General features: G+C 42.0%; 1 protein-coding gene across 1 annotated transcript in view; it reads right to left on the bottom strand.

Moving 5' to 3' along the window:
• Window positions 1-21020, bottom strand: part of AFF2 (ALF transcription elongation factor 2) — a 487333-nt gene that overhangs the window by 156214 nt on the left and 310099 nt on the right. The window contains exon 5 of the mRNA XM_019654146.1: window positions 3424-3510. Coding sequence (XP_019509691.1) covers window positions 3424-3510 — 87 coding nt within the window. The remainder of the gene's footprint in view (window positions 1-3423; window positions 3511-21020) is intronic.

Genomic DNA, 21020 nt, shown 5'->3' with positions numbered 1-21020 from the left:
AAAAGTGGTTAACCATTTATATGTCCTTAACTATATACCAAAATTTCTACCTGTTATGTTTTTAAAGGGACTTCATTATAATTGCAGAGGGCAAGTTCAGGCTTTATGAATCAAATGCCAAGTTCCAAAGTCAAATAAACCAAGTATCTGATTAGAGAGTGAAACATGCTCCCAGAAATCTGGACTGAATTTTTAACCTACATCCAAGGATTTTGGACTTTAGACCCAAGCAATCAGTCATGCAGGGCAGCGAGGTAGTGCGGACTGAAACAAACTGGAGTGTTACATTATTTACTAAATACGAGTCACTGGTGTTATGTATTCTTGACACAGTGTTGAATGTTATGCTGGGTAAGACTCTTTAAAATCAGAATTCCAAACAAAGGAAACACTTTGGGATATTACCCAATACTCTCCATAGACCTACCCAACCCCAATTAGAAATAGCTTGGTTTTGGAAAGCATATGCATTGTTCATGCACTAATTGTTGATGCACATAATACAAACTTTCAAAAAAAATGCCTCACTTTGATCTGTGCATCTCTTTCATAGACATATCATGTAGGAAATTTTAATATAGAATATAATGATGCCAACTTGTTTTCACAAACTTATGTGAGGTTATTTTAAATAACTAATAGCCTTGATGATAAACTTCTAATCAGAGGCTTATATAGAATCTAGATTCTAGTGCAGGGGGCAGCAAACTTTTCTGTAAAGTGCCAGATAGTAAATATGTTAGGCTTTAGGGGGCATAGAGTCTCTGTCATAACAATGCAATTCTGCCATTGTAGGGTGGAAGCAGTCATAGATAATATGTAAATGAATTAGTGTGATTGGATTCCAAGAAAGCTTGATTTATAGAGATGAAAATTTGAAATTCATATCACTCATACTCATATTATTTCATATCACTCATATGACTCATAATATTCATATCCTTTTTCTTCTGAAATCTTAACCATTTAAAAACCTAAAAACCAGTTTGCTGCAGTTTCCCAACCTCCTTCTAAAGGAGTTTTATTTCCATGAAGCTTTTACTGAACTTCCCCAGAGGCATTATTAGCTCCCTCAATTCTGCTTAGCCACGTACTCCCTTCCTTGAAGTTTTTTCCATTCTCTGTGAGAAAACATGGCAGTTTCAATTTGAGATGCATAAGTAAACTTAAGTAAGTTGAGAATGTTCAACTGCATGTGTTTTTATAAGTTCATAGAATCATAGATTACTTGACCTGAAAAAATCCATTGGGATTATATAGTACACACACAGTACACATGGGGAAACTGAGGCTCAGAAGAACTTAATTTGAACAGAACCACATAGCCAGCAAATGGAATAGCCAGGATTATCAGCAGCCAGGCCCGCAAGCTCGGCCATGGATGTAAAAAAAATGGATGAATGCTTTCTGAGAGGGTGGTGTCACCTAGTTCGGGTGCAAGCACTGAGGAAAGGACCATCACCCTGGTTACATGTATTACTGAACGTACCCATGTTTTGGAAGATGGGATTTTAACTGTGGCATCTTTAAATGTCTGTGATAAAAAATAAATAAATAAAAATAAAATTCTAGAACACCTAGATCTAAAGGTTGGTTCCTTCATTTATTAGCTGGGTGAGTCTGAGCATGTGACTTTATGCCTCAGTTTCCTCCTCTGTCAACTGGGGGTAGTCAAATTACCAATTTCCTTTGGTTATAGTGATGGTTGAATTATTTACTATATTAAGTGTTTAGAAGGAGGCGAGGCACACCACAGCATTCTATGTCTTGTTGATGTTATTACTGTTATTTAAAATGTCCTTTCCTTTCAAACCAACATTTTGGCAGGGACCAAGCAAAACAAAGGAGTGTGTGTGCAGCCATCCTAGTTTCACCATTTTACCCCACTTGCGTCTACCTTTATCATAGAGTTGATGGTAGCACAGATAATTGTTAGAAAATGCTAATCATTACTGATTCCAAATTTTACATTAACTATAAAAGCCCATTTAAATAAGCAGTTCTATTGTATACACTTGTAAATGTCAAAATTGTGACTTGCACAAATTATAAATCACAGGACACAGCTGAAAACACTGCAATTGCTGTACAAATGTTGGATCCAGTGTCTGAAAAGGATGAATGGGTCCCTTGGCTGGGATGCTAGGAAGAAGGATACCAGGCCCGGGACAGCCTAAGGAGGGAGAGTGGGGATACAGGAGGGAATGACACACACAGGGACAGGGACAGAGAGGGCTGCTGCTCACTTAGTTCTGACCCCTTTCAAAGGTGGGAGGGGATAACACAGCTTAGGCCAATGCTATTGTCGAAATCATGATCCTAAAAACTAAGGGCCCTCACTGGTTTTCTCTTTCTACAAATAAAGTCCAAATACCTTGGCTGGCATTCAGGGCATTTCACAGATGTGTACTTATCTGCCCAGGGTTCATCTCTCTCTACTCCCCATCACACAAACTCTGACCCAGCCCACTCAGGACCTCATGTCAACATGGATCATACCATGATCCCTCATCTTGTCATGACTTTGCCCATCCTGTTCTTCTGCATGAAGTATTTTTCTCTTGGCCCTTCTCCACCTGTCAATGTCATAAGCATACTCCACATGCTGTCACCTCTGTGAGCACCTCCTCAATGCTCCAGGGAGTGTAACATACTTCTATGAGCCTTCTATTCTCTATGAAGATACTTTCTACATTGCTTTGTTGTTTAGCTGATAACACATAAAAGGCTATTCTTCATCCCTAATGGTAAGCCTACTGTATATTCTCAGTAAGTGGTTTCTCAATGGATGGATGGATGGATGGATGGTTAATTGGAAGGAAGGAAGGGAGGAAGACATTATTTTTTCTTCTTTAAAGGAGGTGTTATTAAAATAGCCATGTCTACTTAGGCATTTTAAAAAACTGATGGTGAGAACAAAATTTTACTGGGAGTAGGTGGGGACAAAATATATTAAACATTCGACAACAGAACTGTAAAAGAAAAAGTTTTGTCAATATGATGTGTTGGTGTGTAAAGATCTGTCTGCTTGTGAGTAAGGAGTGGAAGGTGATGTAAAAAATGAAAATGGATCCATTAGGGTTTTATTTTAATTTTTTTAAAATTCAGATGTTGTTCCATCATCTATTTGGTCTTTCTTAAGGGATACGCTCATTCTTCTCTCCGATTGATCAGCTCTGGGTACAGTAACTGGGTCAGTGGCAATGCTCTAGGGAATATGATAACTCATGCCAACGTCTAAGAGTATATTCTCCTAAAGACTCACAATAAAAACGTATTTATATTGACATCTCAAGGAGCAAGAAAGTGTCCAGATTTGATGGCACTAGAAGACCAAGGCCATTTTACATTTTCGAAATCCCATCGGAAGTTTGGCATAATTGAAATAGGATAAAGGAAAATGGAGGAAGGGAGATAACTGACCTGTCCGGGGATGGAAAATGTATTCTGCTCAGAGTTTCCAGGAGTATGCATGGCAGTGAGAGCAGTAGGCCAGGGATGGGTCATCTCCTGATGAGGAAAAACAAAGTAACGTTATTTGTGGGCGCTTAGACAATTAATCACCTGTTTGACAGTAAACATAGTAGACCCTTTATAAATACCAACTTAATGAGCCTAATTGTTTTCAGAGGAGCTCAAAGTCATTTGGCCCATTCCCCTGTTTCACAGTGATGCTGAAGCCTCTCCGCAATTCAAAGGGCCATCCAGCAGCCACTTGGCCATTGCCAGTGACAGGGAGCTCACTCCTGCTAGAAGCAGCCTGTCCCATGTTGAGACAGCCTGATCAGATTATCTTTCCTAGCTGTGAGCAAGACCCCTGTCTCCCGGGAGCTCCTGCCTATAGATCATACTTTGGAGCTTCACAGGACACATCTCCTCTTCTTTCGCGTGACAAGCCTTCGGCTGTTGAAAGGCAGCCATTCTATTCTCTGGCGTTGTCTTTCCTCCATGCTGAGACATGCGCACAGGCTTGTTCATTTGTTGGGAACGTTCAACTTGTCTTCTACGGCTTGACTTCTGTATTCTGTCACTATCTCAGGTGCTCCCGGGAGGGAGTCCTGATTGCCTAGGGCTCTTCTAACTCATGGTATCCTATTTGAGGTGTGATCTGCCAGCTGGGGGGCGGGGGACCAGCACTGTAACCACCCTCGTTCTGGATACTTTGATACTCATTTCTCTTGACATAGCCTCATAGGCAATGAGAAGGTTACACACATGCTATTGCTTTACCCATGCGAAGATGAGGCAGCTGAAAAGCATGCTTTGTCATTTGTGGAGAAGGTTACAATGGGATTGAGAGTTCTGTTCTGCCCAGCCATACATACACATGGTGTGTTTGTGAGTTCAAGTCTCAATGCAGGAAAAGCCCCGCAGGCTCTCTCCCACTCTCTGTTATCAGCAGGTGCACCTTCTCAGTGCTTTCAAGCACTTCGTTTGAAAGGAGGTGCTGTTTCAATCGTGCTTGAGTCTTAGGGCTTGTGGCCAACACGCATTACCTGAAGAGTGAGGATAATTAAATCACACGCTCAACATCCCAGCCCCAGAGAGATGACAGAATTGGTGAAGCAGGGCGGGGCCAGCATGTGTTTGGATTCATCAAACATTTTGGAATATAAACATTAAACAGAAAATCAGTGTAATGACGGAAGTACAGGAGCGCTTTGAGGAGGGGTAGAGGGCCTGACAGTCTATGAAAGGCCTTTTTAACAAGTCAGTTACATAATACTTCGCTCCAATCTTTCTGGGTAACATAATTAGTCATTTCAAAGGTAATATTAATAAGAACTCTCAGGTAGCACTAAAATATGGTTTTTTCTTCTTCTATAATTACCCAGTTCGAAAAGAGTCTTTGATGTACAAAGAGCTGTAATGCAAGGAGATACTTCACAGATTCATTCTCCATGGCACCACCAAAGCAGAATTTGTAAGTATGATTCAGACTAGCGCTGACACAGATTGGATGTTACCTAGCCCTATTTAAAAGGAGGCGGTAAGGACATTAAAAATGCATACAAGATTTTGAGGGGATGCTTAACCTACTTAAGAGAATACTTCCAAGTGTTTTTTAAGTTGTGCATTTGTATGCAGTTGACGATGCTCCTGACAAATGCCATTTTTTCATTTCATCAAAACTGGCCCAGGGCCGGCTGAGTGGCGCAATGGTTAAGAACTGGCTTGGGACGCCAGAGGGCCCCGGTTCAGATCCCACATATGAGGGCCAGTGACACTGCCCTTTACAGCTAAGACGGTGAACAACAGCTCAACCTGGAGCTGGGCTGCCGTGAGTCGCCGCCGGTAACGGCGTGGACTGCAGCCCCTGTGGCAGTGGGTTGCCATGGGCTACCGTGTGTAGCCAGCAGCCAGCGTGAGCGGCCAGCAGCCGCAGTGAGCGGCCGTCCAGAAGCTGGCGACTGATCTGCCTCACCTGGGAAGAGCGCAATGATGGTGCCAACTTGGGCCAGTGAAGCAATGTCCTCCACAACTAGACTGAAGAACAAAAGGACAGCAACTTGTCTGTTCCCCTTCCCCCAATTCCCCATCACTGTTCCCATCCCCCCAATTCCCCAATAAAAAAGAAACTGGCCCAAAGTAACTCTATGTGACAACAGTTTACAGCTGAATTCCAATTGCTCTGTGTCTTTAAAATACTCAGTGATTTCTTTCAAATTTCAGATTGTTTTTCACCCTGGTTAAGGCTGGTCTTCTCCAAAGTTACTCACATCATTTAAAAGGCGTAGATCCTATTTAGCCAGTCAGCCAAGGGGCAGTAAACGCCAACCTGGGATAGGCGTATAGTCTCTTTTTAGTGGCTACAGAGTAGGCCTCGATCAATGAGAGGCTCCGTTGTAACCCTTTTCACCACTGGCTTTCAACCTGTGTCTCTGGGTTGACTCAAAGGTGTTTCAGACACCTGATGAATGAACTCACTTCTCACAGCTGTACCTTCGCCCCCAGGTCTTCCGTATTTACTCTGGCAGAATCTGATTATCTTGAATTACCATCAGAGTGCACTGACCTGCTGACCAGTCCACACGGAACTGCATACACGTTTGCATGTTTAATTACAATTGATTCTCTGTATTTGAAAATGTGAGATTTCATGAAATGGCAAGCTTATTCCAGGGTACCATCGATGCATTTGATTAAGAACGGGAGGATGTGGTTGAACGGAATCTGATTCCCTGAAAGGATATCTTCGTCAAGGTCTATTGCAGCAAACTCTTTTACCTCTCAAAATAAGTTAGACCTGTAAAGTGCAGAAAGCTCACAGCAGGTTTTCCATTGTCATCCTTTTCATTCACACTTGAAGGATATTAATCTATTTTTATGTTCTTGCTATTTCCCGAGATAAGTATACCCATGCACTCTTATCCAACTACACTAATCCTTTAGCTGTCCATCAGGTAGGGATGAGCATGTGCTCCAAAGTATTGCCATAGCTTTTACAGCAGGCTCCAGTGCTGAGCACCTGTACTCAACATCAAGCATCACTTTTCCATTAACAACTATACACACACGCATGCGTGCATACTTGGTCTAAAACTCCATCTCTGGGCATCTTTGATCCTCCCCAACAGAAGAACAAAGCAGGAATCCATATCCCCACTGGGAAGTGAAGGTCTAGGAGGCTCCAAGACATGGGGACACTTACACACATGCTCACTTTAGTCACAAGTGAATGCTGGTGACCGGTTCCAAAATACACACTCCTTCTGCTATATCATGTGGGACTCCCCTTTGTAAGGTTGACTACCACGGTTAACGGAGAAAGGCCTAAGTAAGTAATGATGTTTTATGTTTCAGGATTTGGACAAAGAATAGGTTTCATGATCAATAGAGCATTCTACGGAATTTATAACAATTGGGGCAGGCACTTACATTAATGTGATTATAGTGAAATTCAGAAAAATCAGAAAGGGCCCATTTTCCACCAACAATTATTTTCCAGCCATATTACTCATACTTTGGCTCATGGCTAAGACGTTAGTGAATCCAAAACAAATTGTGAGTGGTGCCACATTGCCTGACTTAGAAACAGAAACTGGGTACCCCTCACACTGAGGGGCAGAACACACTCTGAATTCCATTATCTGCTAATCTCAAATGCATCCCATACTCACTAACACAGAGCTATCTGAATGGCTTTTGTTTCAAGTAACTCGTATGTTTTCCCAAACCTTGTCTTCTTCAAGTTTGTATCTCCAGTGCCTTGTACATAGTAACTGGTTAATATGAGATATTTTTAGTCTCTGAAGTTTCTATGTGTGAAATAATAATAATAATAATAATAAATAATACCAATATTTACCAAGTGATAACAGTCTTCTTGTACCACGGACTAAAGAGGCAGGGATTATTTAGCATGTTACACGTTTGACAGATGAGGAAATAGACACAAGGAGGTTAAGTGACTTGTCCAAGGCCACAGTTAGCAAGTGGCAGAGTCTCTTTTGTGGATTTCCTGCATTTTGTTCTACTAACCTGTATTGAATAACCATGATATACCAGTCACTAGGATCTAGAAAGGATAAAAGGTAAAGTTCCTTCTGATGGAGAACTCACTCTGCTTGACATGCTAACCATCTCGAGAGGGCAATATGCAAGGGTGTCAGGAAGGAATTCTTCGTGCAAGGCATTTGAGAAAGGCTTCACACCAGAGGCGAGAGGAGCAGTGCGTGTGCATGTATGTGTGTGTGTCCGTGTGTGTGGGTACTCCTTTCAGAGGCCAATATTATACCTGACATATAGTAGATGTTCAAACAACATATGTTTAGGTTAAATAACATATCATAACATAAATGCAGAGGGTGCCAAAAATGTATACACATTTTAAGAAAGGAAAAATCTGTATTATAATTGTAATACTCAATATATACCGATAACAAAAGATGAATACAAGTCACGTTTGACTTCTGCAACTTACACATTGCTACTGTAATTCAATTCAACTTTGAAAAGGAATACATTGATAACATTTTTAAAAATGTGTATACATTTTTTGGCACCCCCGGTATTAAGGTCCTTACTTCAAAGAATTCAAAGAGAAGAGATGATTACAGCGATTTTTCAAATAACCATCTTTACGACTATAAATGGTGGTAGTATCTCACATATTGCACTGCTATTGCTGTTGTTGTTGTTAGAGTCAGAGGGATTCCCGAAAGACCCTTGGACTAAGAATAAGGAGCACTTAACTCATGTCTGAGTTCCGCGAAAAGCTACCTGAGTGATCCCGGTCAAGTGGCTTGCCCTCTCTGAGCCACAGTTTTCCTACCTGTGGTATGTGGGCTTTGGTTCAGATGGCCTCTAGGGGTTCTCTCACCTGTCAATATTGCTAATCTCTGCTTCTACCTGTTCTGCCTACCTCTGCAGGCCTGCCACAGGAGAAAGTAAGCTAATGCATGTGCAAAGTTTTGGAAACTGTATAGTGTGGGATACATACAAAACTTGTGGCTACAAGTCCCCTACGTGCATGGTCAGCACTGCCAGCATGAGCCTGTGTGCATCTGCTTAGCCAACACATGCCTTAGGTTCTGTCTAGGGCTCATGACAAAGGGGCTCGGTACCTTTCCCCCTTCTGTCAGCTGAGATGCCAAGAATGTAATAACCACAATTTCGGAAGTATGTATTTACACATTCCTGTGAATAATAAGTAGGGACAGCTGAGTGGTTTCAGAATACAAATATGATTAAATGGAAGGAGAATACACCCACCACATGAACAGGTTAGAGTGTATTTTTGTGGAGACTTAAAATGACTCCCAAGTCATGGTAACTGACCTCGGTGTCTGACTTCATTTGGGGGAGGGGGTTACTTTTCTTTTCCTTTATTTTTTCTTCCAGGAAACATACTACCAAATAGTACTGTAATAGGAAAGTAAATATCTACAGTGGGCAGTCTTATGTACCACCATGGCCTAAGGATGCAGGAACATCAGTACTCTCCCTTCTCCAAAACTAATTTCAACCAGAAAATATTAAGTCCACTTGCCCCATTTATGCAAATGAGGTGTGCTCATTAGACAGTCAAATCTGCTTCTTTAGCTAAAGGGCCCTTTCTCATCTAGAGCAAAACCACGTGTGTGAGGGGGGAGATGCAGTAAGAACTTACCACAAAATCTTATTTGTTTGAATAAACGATTTAGAAATTTGGTATCCATTGACCCTCTCTGAAGAGCCAGAAATGGGTGAGGGCGGAGGATTTAGGCACTGGGGCTGTGAAGGAATAAGGGACAAGAGCCCTTGGGGTTTCCAGCAGGGGTTGCCCAGAGATTCGGGCCTCAGGAGAGCAGCAGCCAAATCATTCCTCAGCCCTCCATCCACCATGGCTTGCTAACTGGCCTGTAGGAAGCTCTGCTCCTCCCTGATAGGAGAGGGAAGCCAGGCAGGGGTATTAGCACTGTTATCTGCAGCACCAATGCGGCTGTTAAATAGGAAACAGACGACAGAAGCTAGAGCAGGACGAGTCGAGAAGTCACCTTCGCTGGCTGTGGTCTGCACGGGCTGCCACTCACAGTGTGGTATACCAGAATGCAGCCTCGCTGCTCTGCAGTCCCTGCAGAAACGTGCAGCTACCTCCTTCTCCTGGTAGGCCTCCCTCAGGCAGGCCCTGGGAGGACCAGGGCTGAAGGACTGAGCCCTTTGGCCAGGGTCAGGGAGCTTGGCCGTTCCATATGAAATTCCCCATACAAGCAAGCAGGGCACATGGGAAGAGCTACTGGTCTCTCTCTCCCTTCCAAGCCCTCTCAGGATAGACATGGCATTTCCCAGAATGCTTTGCCCTAAAGATGCTCATACAAAATGTGCTATCTACTTTGAGCTCCGGGGGCCTTTTTTAACCCTGGCCAGACCACAGTCTAGAACATTGATACCACTTTGGAATTGAGATCCTAGTGAGCAGACTGGGAAACTGCCATAGACATTATATATCTTGGCTTCAGTAAGACATTTACCAAGCCTCACATATAAGCCTCTTAAGCTAAGGATGGAGATGTGTGAGGTGCATTATCATGCACTGAGTTAGATTTACAGTGTAGTTGAATAAGCCTACACAAATTGCTGAGTAAACAGGTCAACCTAGAAGGCAGTCTCTAGAGGCATGCCATAGGGCTCTGTCATTTGCAGTCCTTCCTTGTTTAGCCATTTTAATAATAATAATAATGATAATATAATTTACTTTTTATTGGGCTCTTTGAAGGAAATGCTTTCAGAAACATTAACTCATTCAATCAGTAACTTAAGAACATATAGAATGTCTGCTTATCAAAAGTGCAGGTGAGTAAACTATGAGTAATCAAAATTAAGACAAAACTGGCCTGAAACCAATAAGATGAATTTTAACAGAGGTCCATGAAAACTGCAATTATGTTCCACCAACCAAGTGTAAAATTGCAGAGCGAAGAAGATCCCCTGAGTTAGTGTAATTCATGGACTAAAACTCACAAGGATTTCTGCTGACCCCCAAGCAAATCGGAGGGGGTTTGGCAGCCCAAAGAACCGAGGCCAACTCAGGAGATACTAAGGTAAGTATGATGCTCAGAATGTGGAAGACAATAGTTGATTGTACAATAGTGCATTGTGTGGGACAGACCGCATCTGAAATGCTGTGGCATCCTGGATGCCCATTTCAGCAGAGGCATTGGAACACTGAAGTCTCTTAAGTGGGGCAGATATTAACTGGAAGAGCTTCGAAAGCTCAGCACATGGGGCTAGGAAGTAGAGATTGGTAGTTACAAAACAGTCATGGGGATGTGAAATACAGCATAGGAAATATACAGTTAATACTATTGGGAAAACTATGTATAATCCCAGATGGGTACTAGACATATCGGGGGGATCGCTTCATAAATTATATAAATGCCTAACCCCACTACACTGTATACCTTAAAATAATATAAAACAATGCTGAATGTCAACTATAATTAGAATATGTATATAGTCACAGGGATGTATACTACAGCATAGGGAATATAGTGAATGGTATTGTAATAGCTATGTACAGTGTCAGATGGATAGTGGACTTGTTGGGGTGATCACTTTGTGAGGGTTGTAAATGTCTAATCACTATGTTGCTTTATACACATGAAACTGATAATAAAAAAGTAAAATAAGTTAATATATATTTTTAAATTTCATTTCTTTTAATTTTTTTTAAGCTGAGCCATCCTGCCACCTGTTGGCAGCTCAGCGGCTGCTCAGCTCGGGTCAGGAATCGAACCGCTGTTGCTCAGAGCTCTCACTCTTGAGTGAGCTCTTAACCAACTGAACCACTCAGCCTGCCCAGTTAATATATTTTTAAAAGAACAGGAAAAATTTAGTCTACAGAAAAGGGAGACTGAGGGAAGGTCTGAGAGGTACATTCAAATACTGGAAGGGCTCCCATATAGAAGTGATCTAGGACATGCTTTGTGGACCAAAAGGTTAGGACTCGCCCTCTTGGTTAGGGGCGGGACCAATTTATGAGGGGATCAATTTTAGCTTGAACTCAGAAAGAAGTTCAATCATATGAGCTTTCCTACTGTGGAGCCTTCTGCTTTTGAAGATAGTAAGCAGATGGCCCCTGCCTAGGGTCCCAGAAAAGGGATTCCTAGAAAGGTCAGGGAGGGGGAGTTGTGGACAAACTACACTGCCTATCATAATCATATGATCATATTCTTTATCTCTGTAAAGTCAATGACATTTATGAGAAGACGCAAAACTAAATCTGGTGCAGCAGGTTTTTGGTTTTTATTTTTGTTTTTGTTTTTGTTTTTTTTACATGACATATAGACATGGCTAACCAAATTGGCCAAGGAAATTGACCATACTCCCAGGGACGGTGGGAGGAGTCTGCTGTTGCACAGAGACATCTAACAGCCCAATTTGTCTGATTGTTTGCTCAGCTCTTAGAAGGGCCAACAACAGTGGAACCACAGACTTTCCTGGGCTTGATCACTCACACTCCTGCCAAGCCCTCTCTTGTGGTCAAAACCCCATTCTGTTCAATTAAATGAATATTCTTCTATTTGGAATGCTCTTAAGACAGTCTCCTGAGATTGCATCTCTGATAGCTATGCAAGTGCTGGTAGAGAAAAAGTATAAAATCAACTGTTACATTACATACAACTTCCCAACAATGGGCCAACACAAAATGCAATCCGCCACACACACACAAAAAGCTAAATCTTTTCAAAGTGCCTAACACTAAGCTATGATTTCATCGACGTAGTATAAAAATCCTGGCAATGTTTCTTCAAATAAATAATTGACTGCTTTATTCAAAACTCTGTAGTGCTGGCGGTTGTTTCAGGGGATCTGGAAATTTTCTCCATCAGCCCCAAGACTGTACATGCAAAAGTCCAGCTCACACTGGCCGCCTTTATTCTGGTAGCCCCCAAACCAGGGGTCCACTGTAAAAGGGCCTAATTCTAATTTACAACCAGGAAGCATTGTGATCAGTGACTCCCCAGCTTTATCATGTGCTCGTTCGGTCACAATCCATTTTCTTGCCATTTCCAGATGCAATCAATTCCATTGCATCCACTGAATGTAATGGCGGGTGGCGGGTGTATGGTCGTGGGTAAGGCCTAGCCATGCAACTTCTTCTGAATGAGTTACTCCTCGGGCACCCTACACTCAGACACTGCAATGAAACATCTCCAAAGGCAGCAACAGGGGGACAGACCACCATAGCAACATGCTGGGCAGCATTCAACCAGACCCACTGAGTTCTGCATACATTCAGCAGCACCAATCTGAGGCCACAGCCCATCTACCTGATGGGGTTTGACTCCCCAGCAGATGATTACCTTGTACATTTCAATCCTTATCAGGACTGTTGTCTCAATTAGTCACACCAATCAGAACAGAAGGCTGGTCACCCCACTAGGAAGTGTTGTTAGGCCGAAATTAGCACAAGTTCAAAGGTAAGGAATCTAAGAACTGGTCATCGATGTTTCCAAAGATCAGGAACAAAAAGGGAACCTCGGTAGAGGGCTTCTGCTCCGTGGTCCAGTTCAGGCACTAGAAGATTCTGAGGTTTCCCAAAGGCTGTTTTTCATTTTTCTAACCCATGAACTTGTTGCCTTCCCTCAAAACTGATTTTGACACCATTACTCTTTTCAAAAATGATTTTAACTTTTCTGTGGAGTTTCGAGTGCTTCTGTTTCAAATTATTTTGACATCAACTATATCCAAATGACCATCGTTTAAAATACACTGGCTTGAAACAATTCCCCAGGTTTTCATAATATTATAGCCATGTTGTTGTTTTGTTTTCTTTCAGAGCCACTTTATTGGATGGAGTGGCATGTTATATCCTCATAGCATGAGATATTTCTTTACGGTTCACCTCCAATTACTCTTTTAGCTCCAGGTCAGCTAAACTAAATTAATAAAACTTGCACACCTTCATTGGCTTCTCCCCTAGCACCATTTTTAATGATCTACATTTAATCTCATTAATTCAAAAACATTTATTGAGTGTCCAATCTGCGCAAGACATCTAAGAGTAGGCTGGACCAGGTTCAGGCAGAGAGTGCGGCTGGGCTCTAAGTAGCTGGAGTACTCATAATTGGACTGGGTGTAAGATAATGACAATTATTAGTTACCACTGAAACGGAGAACTAAAATACACCTGCTAGAGTTGTTTCGTTTTTCTTGTTTTAAGTAACATGTAATTTGTTATCCTGTTCCAGAAACTTCCAAAGGGACTTATCAATCTCACATTGCTGGACAGAGACACAGCGTACATGCAGCAACACAGCAGTCATTTAGAAACCAGCTTATGCTGTGAGTGAAAGGCACTAGAGAATGACAACTCGAGTTGGAGGGAGGCAGCACGATCCATTTCTGGCAATCCGCAGTCTAAGCCTTTTCAAAGACTTACACAAGGCGCTAGTATTCCATTTCTAAGGGCTGCTGTAGCTTCTCTAACATGCTAGCTTTCATGTAGTTTACACTTCTCACATTAAGAAAAATGGTAATGAGGAGTTTATGGCAACTGCTTTTAGAAGGAACAAAGGCTCAATTGCTGAGGAAAAAAGAAGTAATATCTATTTTCACGGAAAGAGGCCTCCAGTGAACAACTTGGCTGTAACTTTGCTCTCTCATTATTTCTGAGCTCAGTAAAAATAAGGCACCAGGCCACGAAAACAGCTGAAACTCTGGCCAATATGATTTGCATGGACTTGTCTTTCCTCTGAAACAGCTATTTCAGTCTTACAGTCATACAATCACAGCGCCAAGGGGATGAAAAGAGAACTGGTTTGTCCCAGTCACGTGAAATTAACTAACAAATCGATCACAAGATGTCAATCGAACTACTGAACACCAGCCTCCCTCCAATAAAAATAAAAATAAACCAACAGAGGCATCAAACTTTTTGCAGTAGCCTGAATTTAACAACATCAAAACCAAAACCACAACTAAGCTCCAGGGAAGCTGATTCAGAAAAGACCCCTCCAAATATTCTTTTTTTTAAAGTACATTTATTGGCATGACACTGGTTAGTAAAATTACATAGGTTTTAAGTGTACAATTCTATAACACATCATCTATATATTGCATTGTGTGCTCACCACCCAGAGTCAGTTCTCCTTCCATCACCATATATTAGACCCCCTTTACCCTCTGCTACCATCCCCCTCCCCCCTTACCCTCTGGTAACCACTAAACTGTTGTCTGTGTCTATGAGTTTTTGTTTCTTTATTTGTTTGCTTCCAAATATTCTATGCCCCCAAGAGGCGGAGTATTCCTGAATGCCTGGACAGTTGCTCCTCTCTCCAGATTAGTTTGTTTTTTTCCCTACAATTACTTCAAATAATGGGAAGTAAATAGCTTCTTTATTCCATATCAAGAGTAGCAAAGAATTGGCACAAATGAAAGCCATGTCATTTTCTAAAGGGATGTCTGACTAGTGGAGTAAGAGAATATTCTCAATTCAATATGAACACTCAAGGGGGAAGGCGGTGTGGCGATAAAGCTTCAATCCTGTGTTAAAATCAGCAAGGCAGGTCCTTGTCTACCTTGGTGAAAACAGCCACTTGCCAAACAGTGTAAGCTAGGAATAACCACTGATATGACACGTCTATGGAAATCCTATCACGGAGGTATTATATATGCTAAATATTTGCTAAACAGAAATCCAATCTGATTCTTGTATTTCACCATCTGGCTTTTTTTTAAAATAAAAAGGCAATAATTGCACTTGAGTCTATTATCAAAGTGTCTTTTACTAAGAGTTTCCCATGGATATCTTTGAGGCACACACACCTGTCCTCTAAAGCATTTGCTACCCTGAGAAAGGGATGACTTTCAGCTGCTCCCCACCCTAAGCTCCCCTAATAACCCAGTGGGAATTCAATGCCCATGGATGTCTCAAAATCCTTTTTAAACCCTATCAATAATGTTGTAAGTATTTTGTAGGGTGTCAGATGGGAAAATGTCTCGTAAGGGAGATCACTTCATGGACGGTGTAGATGCCTGACCACTACGCTGTACACCTGGAGCTGAAGCTGAATAATATTGTATGTCAACTATAAATTTTATATTATATATATATATATATATATATATATATTATAGTCACAGGATATGGAGTATAGCATAGGGAATAGAGTCAATGAAATTGTAACAGCTATATATGATGTCAGAGGGGTAGTAGATTGGGGGTGGGCAGTTATCACTTGGTGCGGGGTGAAATGTGTAACTATTACATTGTTTTGTACACCTGAAACTAATAAAAAATGCAACCAAAAAACATATCTGTCTTTAGCCTATGCCATCTCTTGGGGTAACCACCACAATATACTTACTCCCTGTTATAAATTTAATAAAGCACCAAAGCAATGATTGACAGAGAACAATGATAAACGCATTGCTGGACAGGTTCTAGTAAGCAAACATCACATTGGGCTTGAGGTAAACAGCACACGGTGAACTCTCCCCCATAACCTGCCTCTCTCAGGCCTGGGCTTCTGACGTGCAAATCTTGTCCAAAAGTCAATTGTCACCTAGTGGTTTCATACTAGGCTCTAGTCACATCTTTCCTCCCAGTACAACAGCCCACTGCCCCTCCCTTCACCGGCTGTTGCTCATCTAGTCTCTCCTTCATTTCTTTGAAAAAGAAAGGAAATGTGCAAAGTCATTTTAAAAAATCCTTGTCAGCATTTTGTGAGCTACCCACAGAGACTGTTATACAGCTGACAGAAATCAACATGGCAGGGTCTCTGGGCTAATTAAACAAATGTGACATTTTGAAAAGCTGAAAAGTGCCTTATGAACCACAGAGTGGTCAAAAACGAAAAAGAAAAAAGAAAGCCATACACTGTAGTAATGACATGACAGGGGCTTACGTTTTTAATAATTAAGAAAATCATAGCAGGAGCAATTTAAACTTCCCAGCTAAACCAGGCTGGGAGTCTTTGAAGGGTTGAAACATGGAATTCAAAGCCACACTTTGAAAGATATTTGGAATGGCTGAGCAACAATAAGAGTCCCAATAAAATCCAACAGAAGCTTGTATGTACAAGGTCTGATAATTAAGTTTGTGAATTCATCCTAGAAAAAGTGCCACATACCTCATTGCTGACTATCACTATGGTCACCTTCGAAGTACTTCCCTTGGGAAGCTATGCACCGATGCCAGCACCTAGTCCACCCTTCAGAGCAATTTTGGAGCTCTTTCTGGAATGGCCATCAGAACTTACACTTGATGTCCTGAATGTCATCAAAATACCTTCCTTTCAATATTTCCTTTATCTTCGGGTAAAGAAAGAAGTCATTGGGGGCCAGATCAGGTGAGTAGGGAGGGTGTTCCAATACAGCTATTCGTTTCCTGGCTAAAAACTCCCTCACAGACAGTGACGTGTGAGCTGGTGCATTGTCGTGATGCAAGAGCCATGAATTGTTGGCGAAAAGTCCAGGTCGTCTCACTTTTTCATGCAGCCTTTTCAGCACTTCCGAATAGTAAACTTGGTTAGCTGTTTGTCCAGTTGATACAAATTCATAATGAATAATCCCTCTGATATAAAAAATGGTTAGCCACATCATTGCAACAAGTTTGTGAACTTAATTGTCACACCTCGTATTTAGGGGTTAGAATTCACTGACTGTTTCATTTCATTTACGTGACCCTATTTCATCCACTTGAGATTCCAGGGAAGCAGTTTTTCTTATTCTCATTTCACAGATCAAATACCTGAGTCTCCAAGAAGAGCACCCACCCACCGGCCAAAGTCATGCAGCCAGCCTGTGGCAGATCAAGGACTTCAGCCACCAGCATGCTTCATAAGGATGGGCGCTGTACAGGGAGCACTGCCCAACACACAGCAGGAACCAGGCTGTCTCACCTTTCTGTACGCCAACCATATTTCACTTGGGTGGTTTCAGGAGCTACTTTATAATCAGTTTGAAGCCACGGCCCTTACTAATGCCACTTTCTCAATTCATTGCCATGTGTATGAGTCACACAACCTGGATGGAAAATCCAAGACGATAAGCCCGCCTCTCAAGAAAGGGCTCGATTTATTAAACGTGCCTTGTCATCACAATACAGTCCAATGAACGGCTGTTCACAGGACTCAGACCATTTTGAGGTTAATAACCCAGGCCTCAGGTGTCTTATGCTAGTACAAGATCTAGGACTGGGTGAGCAACCCCCTAGGAAGTCCTCGTCACCTCAAGTCTCCGGAACTGTCCAAGTGCTACTTGAGCTTTTTCCTTAAATGATGCATCTTAGAGGGTAGGAAAGGGAGAGTGAAAGACAGGGAGGGGAGGAAGGGTATGAGGGATAGGAATCAAGTTCTGGGTTTGTATAGTACCAGTTTTTCTGGAAAGGACCCTTCCAGGGTCTCATGTACCCTGTACCTCTCAGAGCCTGAGGATGAAGGCGTGATCACTCCGAATGCACTCAGGGAAGGGAACTTGCCCAAGGCCAGGACTGGGGGCAGTACTTCCCTGCACTTCCCACCAAGCTAGGTGTATGTCTTCAATTTCTCTCCTCTCCTGTGTGGGAACATTCACTTTATCACTTTTAACCTACTCTGTCTGATTTTTAGTTCTTTTTTTAATCTAGTAGGTGCTGCTGCTGAGAGCTAGAGTCGCATTTGACCAATACACTCTACAGAAGCCTCAGGATGAAAATAAATTCTTCAGATATACTCTGAACATGGTCAAGGGTACATAGTCAAGAGCATAAAACTACTGGGTTGTCAGAAAAGTCATGATGCATTTTTGCAACGAAAAACAGAAAAAATACTTCATGACTTTTCCGACAACCCAATATATTTGGTTTTATTCGATGCTAAGATTCAGAATGAAGACCTAGAGTGGATCTTAAGACATAATCTAGGGGCAATCCCGTTCACTAGAACTTTCCACAGTGATCTAAATATTGTATTTTGTACTGTCCAATGACTGCTACTGGCAACATGTGGCTACTGAGCACCTGAAGTGTGCCTAATGGGCCGAGGAACTGAACTTTATTAAAGTTTAATTGATTTAAAATGAAATAACCAGCCTCATGGGGCTATGGTTACTGTATTGGACAGTGCAAACTAGCCCACACTTCAATTTTACAGATGGAAAACCTGGAGCACATAGTAATAGTTAAGGGACTCGCTGAGGGTCACACAATAAGGTAGTGGAAGGGATGGGTCACAAAATAAGGTAGTTTTGAGGCCCCTTGATGCCCAGACTGGTGTCACTGACATACTGCTTTCCTCTTAATCCCAGTTTTCCCAAACGCCGGTGCTGTGAGTCCTTTGGTCTGTAACAGGCCAGGCTCTGAAAATATGGGGGCAGAGCTTCCAGATCAGACAACCATTCACTACTGTATCATAAGAACTGGGTGTGCGATGCTGTGCTGTGGGCTCCTGGGTTAAAGAACAGGAAAGAGGCTGCAATGTTTGAGGGTGGACAAGCTCATCGGGTTTCTTCCAGTCTCAACATGTCCTGAGAAGATGGAAGGGAACTGAACACAAAGCTATCCCAAGCCCAGGCAGCCGGGATGCCTTAGTCTGCCTTTGTTTTAGATGGACCTTAATTTTTTTCTTTTGTGATTTGGCAATTTCTAATTAACATTGCCAGGGGAGAGCTGGATGAGTCTGTGCAGGTAGCACGGTCATCCCAGGAATGGAGGACTGTGGGGGAATGCTCTGTTTTGACACAAACTTTCCTGCAAGGCTGAGAGTGTTTAATGAAACAACATACAGGCTTTGAGCCACAAAAAATTCTAGAAAGTTCACTCTGCAGGAAGGAGCACATCTCATGGAAGCTTTGTTCTTGTGACCACGATGATACTAAGCAGAGTGAATAGGACCAAATCGGCCCCTTTAACATTAGCTGGGAGATTCGAATGGTCTCTCCTCTCTCCAATTATAGTAGCATATGGGGCCCCAGTTTTGCCTTTAATCAATGCCTTGTTTAAAGTGATAATGCCAACATTATTGTCCTTTGAGGAACAATATTAAAAATAGGCTAGAGCAAAGATATTAAATAATAATTGGCAATGGAAAAACAGCACAAAAAGTGGTGCTAAATATATTATTTGGAGAAATAAGAAATGGAGTCATTATAATGCCTAATATTTGTACAACTATTCTATGCACTACGCACTATTATCTGCTTATTAACTTACAATATCTTCATGGAAAAACAAATCATTGTTTTACCATGAGTGGAAATAACACTGTAAAGTCATTTTCTTGAACCATTCCTCTACAAATTTAAGGCATGCAACAAATACAATGCACCTACTTCATGCACTTTTTATACACCTACATTTGTCATGTGTGTGTGTGTGTGTGTGTGTGTGTGTGTGTGTGTGTGTGTGGCTTCTAGGCTGGCACAAAGGGCCACAGAGATGAGCCTGACACAGATTCTGCTTTGAGACAGCTCCCCCTGACACACAGAGGTGACAAGCGTAGATGTACAAAAAGCACTAAGGGGACCCAGAAGGAAAGACATTTGTTTCATTTGAACAGCATCAGGGCTTCAGAGAAGATGTGATCGCTGTGTTGGCTCTTACAGGTATGAACAGGAGTCCTCCAGCCGGATAAGAGTGGGTGGGGTTCCAAGCAGAGGGAGGAGCCAACATACAGAGGTAGGGCTGGGGTACGGGGGGGGGGAATGGCATATTTGAGGAAGGGAAAGGAGCCTGGTAGAGGATGGAGAAAAGGCCACATGACAGGGAAAAGTGGACAGACATAAGGTAGGCACCAGTGACAGCATACAGGAAGGGCCTTGCCTGCCAAGATAAGGATTTTGGAGTTTATCCTCCAGGAGCTGGGGAAACACAGTACTTCTGCTTGAATATCTTTGGTGACAGAGACCTTACCTCCCTTCTATCCTTAGACCCACCTGTTAGAACAGGGGAGAGAGGAAGGATTCAATCTTCACTGAGTGTTCCAAACACTGTTCTAGGGGCTTCACATCCATAAGCTCACTCACTCCTCCCACTAATCCAGAAAATTAGGCAGTATTATCCCAATGGTGTAAATGAGATCCAGGTTGGCTAAGTTACTCAAGGATGTTCAGCAGGTAAGAAGAGCCAAGCTCTACTTCCTTGATGAGGATGTCTCCCTAGAACATTCTTTTTTTTATTGCTCAAATGCTTATCCCCCTGTAACTGGCGCTCGGGGGTTGAGTTCCACCCTTTGAGGCCACCTAGCCTAAATCCAGCTTCTGAGACTCACTTCTGCATGGGAAGTCCTTTGAGCAGTCATGGGCTGCCCCCTCTTCCAGTTCGATTTTCTTCTGCTTCGCCTATCTCTTCAGCCATTCTGATTTTAAATCTACTCACTATCCTGCTTATTCTTTGCTAAATGCATTTCAGTGCAGCAGCACCCCTCTTAAAAGTTTTTATGAAAGTAATGTAAATTACAAAAATTGACAAAATTTAGAAAAGAAAAACACCTCACCCATAATCCTGTCACTCTAATAAAATAAAAACTATTATTCCAAAGTGTTTTTTTTCTTTAGGTTCTCTTTTATTCATATATTACACAGCTATAAAATTCAATACATAAATTATTATATTC

Source organism: Hipposideros armiger, unplaced genomic scaffold (assembly GCF_001890085.2).
Source record: "Hipposideros armiger isolate ML-2016 unplaced genomic scaffold, ASM189008v1 scaffold_214, whole genome shotgun sequence".
NCBI classification, from domain to species: domain Eukaryota; kingdom Metazoa; phylum Chordata; class Mammalia; order Chiroptera; family Hipposideridae; genus Hipposideros; species Hipposideros armiger.
Note: the sequence above shows the minus strand (reverse complement) of the source record. Positions and strands in the feature narration are given on the sequence as shown.